Source organism: Argiope bruennichi, chromosome 6 (genome assembly GCF_947563725.1).
Source record: "Argiope bruennichi chromosome 6, qqArgBrue1.1, whole genome shotgun sequence".
NCBI classification, from domain to species: Eukaryota; Metazoa; Arthropoda; class Arachnida; order Araneae; family Araneidae; genus Argiope; species Argiope bruennichi.
In genome coordinates, this window is record NC_079156.1 from 89,592,556 (window position 1) to 89,598,555 (window position 6,000).

The 6,000-nt window shown below is 27.6% G+C and overlaps 1 protein-coding gene across 3 annotated transcripts; it reads left to right on the forward strand.

Moving 5' to 3' along the window:
- The first annotated feature begins 724 nt into the window (after positions 1-724).
- Positions 725-5,462, forward strand: LOC129973031 (uncharacterized). 3 transcript variants are annotated; one of them, XM_056087381.1, is made up of 3 exons: positions 783-862; positions 3,325-3,558; positions 4,303-5,462. In XM_056087381.1, the coding sequence occupies exons 2-3, from the start codon at positions 3,528-3,530 to the stop codon at positions 5,412-5,414; spliced, it is 1,143 nt and encodes a 380-aa protein (XP_055943356.1). In that variant the 5' UTR covers positions 783-862; positions 3,325-3,527; the 3' UTR covers positions 5,415-5,462. The 3 variants fall into 3 exon arrangements, with proteins under 3 accessions (XP_055943358.1, XP_055943356.1, XP_055943357.1); XM_056087382.1 differs by having other exon boundaries at positions 795-862; positions 3,351-3,558; XM_056087383.1 differs by lacking the exon at positions 3,325-3,558 and having other exon boundaries at positions 725-862.
- The last annotated feature ends 538 nt before the right edge of the window (positions 5,463-6,000 follow it).

Sequence of the window (6,000 nt, forward strand, 5' to 3'; positions counted from 1 at the left end):
TCTTACTCAGGCGTAGCTTTATGTAAAATTTTTGTTATTAGGAAAAACGCGTCGAAAACACAAATTCAAGTTTTTGATGCTATTAATCGACAAAAAACTTGCCTACCATCTCACGACAGAGTCAGTAAAGCTGCTAAATTCACGCCAACAGTTTGTATTTCTTAGCTATTGTACGCCAGTGCATTACTCTACAATAACATCTTTCATTGAGAGTATGCGAGAAAGTTTTGGGGAGACTTCCCACTAATTTCTTTTTCCCGAGCAATTAATTTTAACGCAGTGTGATCAATAATCTCCAGTGATTCATTATTTTCTATAAAATAAAATTAAGAAAAAAAAGTTTTTTTTTTTTTATTTCCTGATATTATATAGTTATTTAATATTGAAAAATTTAAAAGACAAATATAGCCAATAAGGTCGCTAACTAATGATTAGTTTATATTTACTGAGATAATTCATTTGTTATAATGCTCATATTGAGTTATGGGTGATTTCTAGTATCTGAAAGGAAATTATGTATTACTGATAATTTTAAAAAGAATAATTAACTGCATAATAAATTAATTTCAACGAACACGCCGTTAAAAAAATTTTATAAACAATCGCCAAGAATGCCAAAGAAGCGATAAAATAGCAATTTAGGAAGAAAAGCAAAGAAGTATTGCACAACGTTGAGTTAAAGCTGCAACCATATCCACGGAGCGAAGTTCTTTTACTCATTGTTGTGCAATCTTCGTTATTCAATGATAAAAAGAAAACGCAAACCGAAAAGTTGTCAGTTAAGTTTTTGACCGTTGTTGTTTACTTGCGGCGTAGAATTTCAGAGGAATAGAATCTGTTGAGATTGTTCCCTTCAAAATGGGTAAGAATTCTAACATTTTTTGTTTAGTAATTTTCTTAAAATAATTATTAAATGATAACTTATTAATGATATTATGATATTTCATTCAAGCATGTTCTTAATTATCACCTTAACATTTTCTATCATATTTTAAATTTATAACAAAGCTATTTTAAAATTGCTTCGAAATAGCAGGCAGTACGTTCTTTAGTATTTACCTTTTTTTTTGTGAGATTTTAAATATAATTTTTTTTCTCTTTATTTACTTTACAACTGACTGTGAAACTTATTTCATTATTCTCTAAATTTTTTTTTTTGTAATGGTTTAATTGTTTAATTATATTTGTATTTTTTAAACTCCAATTATTACAAGATTTTCTTATAATAATTGGATGTCATCTCACTCGTGCCCTGAAGTCATATCATTATTTTTCATTAAATGTGTAATGGATTCCAAAATGAAATCTAATGATATGATTGAAGTTTGTAATATGCGCTTAAATTGTCTCTACATTTTTGAATGGAAATTTTATCGGTTTCTGAAATATGAAAGAAAGAAGAAATAATGAATTTATTTTTATGTATATTCCTAAATGTTATAAATGCAGATTTTCTTTATTTATGCTTGAAAAATTTTTAAAAAAAGATTTTGATATTGGAAATCATGTATAGATAATATTTAAGATCGTATTATTCATTCGGTGAATAATTTAATTTTACATTATTAATGTCTAATTATACCCAATAAATATCCATTAAATAAGTCACTAAATAATATCAAATCACAAAAAATATTTAGAAATTACTTTTAGGAACTTTTATTGCTAAAAAGATGCCATTTTTTGGCAATATTAAAGAAAGTAATTAAAGTATTTCATTATTATAGGCAAACATGTAATGAAATCAAAAAATAGTTTTAACTGGAAATGTCCTTAGCATCATCATATATTGTTCAACATTGTTACTTTAAACTATATTGTAAAATATGAACATTTTATGTAAAAATTCCAAATAATTTCAGAAATTATTGAAATATTGAACGATATATTATCATTGCTAGAGAAAAGAGTTTACTATTACAATTTACAAATGTTGAATATAGTTTTGCCATTTAAATTTGCACCTTCAACAAAACTCTTTTTATCGATTAGATTCCAAATTATATTTTTAACTGAAAAATTTAGATTTTAAATGCATTGCTGTTAATATTAATAAAGAGTTATTTTCTCAATACTCATTTTGGTTTGTATCATATTTATAATAGTTCAGTTCAATACTTTAAAAAATGATCGAAAAAACGTGAATTGAAGATTTCGATTGTACGTCCCTTAAAATCGGAGAAGAAAAATTATTAGATATAATATTAATTAAAGATATAAATTAAGATAATAAATATTAGGACAATCTAAATTTTTTTCCAGAAAAATAATCAAACTTGAGTGTTGCGCTTGCAAACTTTCCTCAATCTAGAGGAAAATGAGAAAGGATAGTTGCAATAAAAATAATTATTTTAAATTCTGTGCATCACAAGAATATGATGTGTTATATCACAACACATCCAATAATTAGACTATAATATTGTTAAGCATTCTGTGAAAAAAATTCTAGAAAGAAGGTAAATTTATATATCCAAAATCATTCAATAAAGGTTCTGTAATTATTATTACCATTCTATCAATCAAGTATTTAAAAAACATGGAATAATTAAAAATTTGAAATTTCATTAATGTCATTCTTAAAGCCGTTCCCGTAATAATATATTGAAATGGTTTTAATGTTTCATTAAAACGTGTATCTATACCGGAGGTCAAAGTCCTTTTTTTCGCAAAGGGCCATTTTTAGAATTATTTTACCAAAATAATACCTTAACAACTTGAATGAAGAAAGGTCCGCTTTTAGAAAGTGAGTCTAATTTTTTTTACTATTATTTTTGTTAAAATGAGTTTATGTTTGTTTTGTTTAAAAATATTGTATTAAATATAAAATGTTATAGTAGTCGCGATTGCAAATGAAAAATATAATTATGAAAAAAAAAAAAAATTAGTGACTTCAAAAATTCTTACATGTAAAATGTGATTTTTCTTTCGCCACACGTTACCCTGGGGATTTCTAAGTTTATGATTTATAATTTTATAGATATATTTAAATTTTTAGATAATAAATTAAAAATATATGCTTCATAAAAATGAGAACAATATATATTTCCTTATAAGATTTTTATTGCTGCATTTTTCGAGACAGTTTGAGCTAATTTAATAAATATGACATTCCTTTTCCAGCAGCTTATGTTGTAGGTTGCTTTTTAATATAATTGATACTGAATTATATATCTAATTTTTGAAAACTAATATTTAGATGAAAATGTATTTATAATTTTTGTGATATAGTGTTTGGAATTTTATCATTGACTTAAACTCAATAATTTATTATGTCACATGTGTATTATATATTAATTTCAATGAGTCACAATTATTCATTAAAAGAATCTCCCGCAATTCCGGTGCCACAGATTTTAATCAACAAGCCTTGTCTCCACTTTTGGCCGCTGTCGCCTGATGGTCAGATCAACGGCTTCGGAGGCCGCAGGTTTCATGTTCAATACCCGAATCCACCGAAGAACCGTCGTGTAAATGGGTCTGGTGCACGCTAAATCCGTCGGAGCCAAGCGTCCTCCCTCTGGTATGGTATGGAAGTTTGGAGAGAGGGTGCCAACTCAGGTATAGTCATCATCTGACGAAACGAAATCTGATCATCATCAAAATTACAAAGTCCGTCCCAAAATAGCCCTAGTGTTGCTTAAAAGACGAGACGTTAATGTAACTAAACTAAACTAAAAAAACTAACTCGCACATTTTTGTGGAATGATCCGAAGAATGTTTTGATACATCCATAAGCATGTGGTATTAACCAGTAATATTGTTTATCAGGTCTTTTACATGCTTACAAAACAATATGAAATCATTCATAAATTATGGATTCCTTATAAGTTTTGGCCCTAAAAAAATGATTTACTTTTAACTGTTTTGTCCTTTGTCTTTATAAATTTTCCAAACTTGGAATTTGATATTTTTGCATTTGAATTAATATATTATTGTAAATGTAAAATGTATTTTTAAAGCATTTATTGTAATTTATTAAACAAATTTTGTTTAATATCTTTGAATCAAATGCATCGAAATATTTATCAATTTTGTTTAATATCTAGAATGCATCAAAGTATCAAAATATTTTTTTTCTATATTTGAATTATGTTTCTTATAGTTATTTATTACAAATTGTGTTTATGTATTAGTTATTCATTAATCGTTTCATTTAATGCTGTTTTCTATGTATAAGAAGTTGGCATTACTTTATTTAATGTTTGTAAAAAAAAAAAAAAAAACTATACTTTTATTCTATATTTATCCAAACCTTTAAAATATCTGTACACACTTTTAAATGTGCTTTTTGTATCGTTTTAGGAAAGTCTAAAAACGAAATGCCTCAGTGCAATTTTTCAACCAAAAAAGAAAGTGAGGTTGTGCCTGTAGACTCCTGTCCGGGTTGGCTCAACCCTTGCACATTTTGCGATAAGAGGTTTGGTGACTGGATAGAAGCAACTGAAGAAAATCTCGCCAAAATACCAACAAAACCCGGAATCTTGGAGATTGCTTTCAAGTCCAAGAATTCTACTGAAATTGTGAGCGTGATTCTCGACACTCACGACCTACAAAAGACGGCCTATGAATCTGTGGATTCCGCCAAAGAAATAATTGCGGACAAGAAATCTAAAGTTACAAAAACTGTCATTCTTTGCAGATGGGTGGTATTTAAACAAAGTAATGACAAAAATATTACTACTCTATGTGCTCATTGGTACAATTATGGTGTATTACCCAAATTTTTGAAATCTTGGCCAGGACTGGATATTCTTCAAAAAACAGACAGTCTAATATATTCAGAGAAACTCCAAAAATGGTGTTATCCTAAAAAAGAAGCTTTTTGGAGGAAACCAAAGCAGCTACCCACAAAACTAGTAGAGGTTGTAAAGTCTTGCACGTGGACGCAGCCATGCGAAATTTGTGATTCATATTTTTCTAAATGGGAAAGAGCAGAAGATGTCATTGCCCATGACAAAGCTCCTGATGCTAATGGAATCTTTATGCTTGCCATTTGTTGTGAACAGAAGTTAGAAGTGTGTGAAATAGTGTTTTTTAATGATATCGTATTAAACATTAGAAGATCGTTGGAATCTGTTTATACACATAAAAAATATCTGTTGAAAAGAAAAGATTATGCAAGTAAAAATGCCTTTCTTATGGTGCGGTGGCTGGAACTCAAAGATCCCCAAAGTGATAATTCTTGCTTTTTGTACGCTCATTGGTTGAACAGTGACTCTAGACCAATGTATCGTTCAGTACCAGGAGTGGATATTGTCAAGAAAAATAAACATTTTGTAATTCGGACTCGTGATCAAAAATGGTGTTATGAAATAGATACCTTGAAACAGATAAAAACAACTAAATTTCAGCAGAAAAGACATATCATAAGTGATTTAAAAGAAGATATATGCCTTAATTTTGGTGATAATTAACTCTGTATATGTTAATGTATATAAATAATTTATTTGTAATAAAGTGGTTTCGTTTAATACAAGAATTCATTAGTTTTATAATAATATTTATTTCAACGGAACATCTGTTTAAAATTGTAATTCCATCTTCTTTGGAACTGCAGATATCTGAATCTTCTATTTCTTTTATTGTAAAGGACCCCATCCCCCCCCACATACAAACACACAAAGAGAAGAAAAGTAATTATTAAATCTAAAATAAGAAAATATGATTTGTAAAATTAAATATACTCAAAAATAAATAAATAAGCATTAACATTGAAAGAAAAATGATATTAATATTTATTATTTGGAGTTTCAAAATTATTAGAGTTAAAAAAACTAATTAATGTGCTCTTTTTTTAAAAAAAAAATAATTTATAATAGTTGTTTCACACTGATAAAGAGAGGCATTTGAGAAGTTAAAAAAGAAAAACTGTTTTAACACCATCTTTCTACAACAAATCCCGTTCAGAATTCCTCCAGAATTATATTCAGAAACAGATTAACATGTCAATCTTATTAATCCAAACTTTTAGATATAATAAATGAGTAATCGACATTCCAC

What these genes read in the sequence shown, in the direction of transcription:
- LOC129973031 (XM_056087381.1), top strand. Translation starts at nt 3,528, where the DNA reads ATGGAAGTTTGGAGAGAGGGTGCCAACTCAG. An exon ending in GAGAGAGGGTGCCAACTCAG is followed by an intron (nt 3,559 to 4,302) that starts GTATAGTCATCA and finishes GTATCGTTTTAG; the next exon opens with GAAAGTCTAAAAACGAAATG.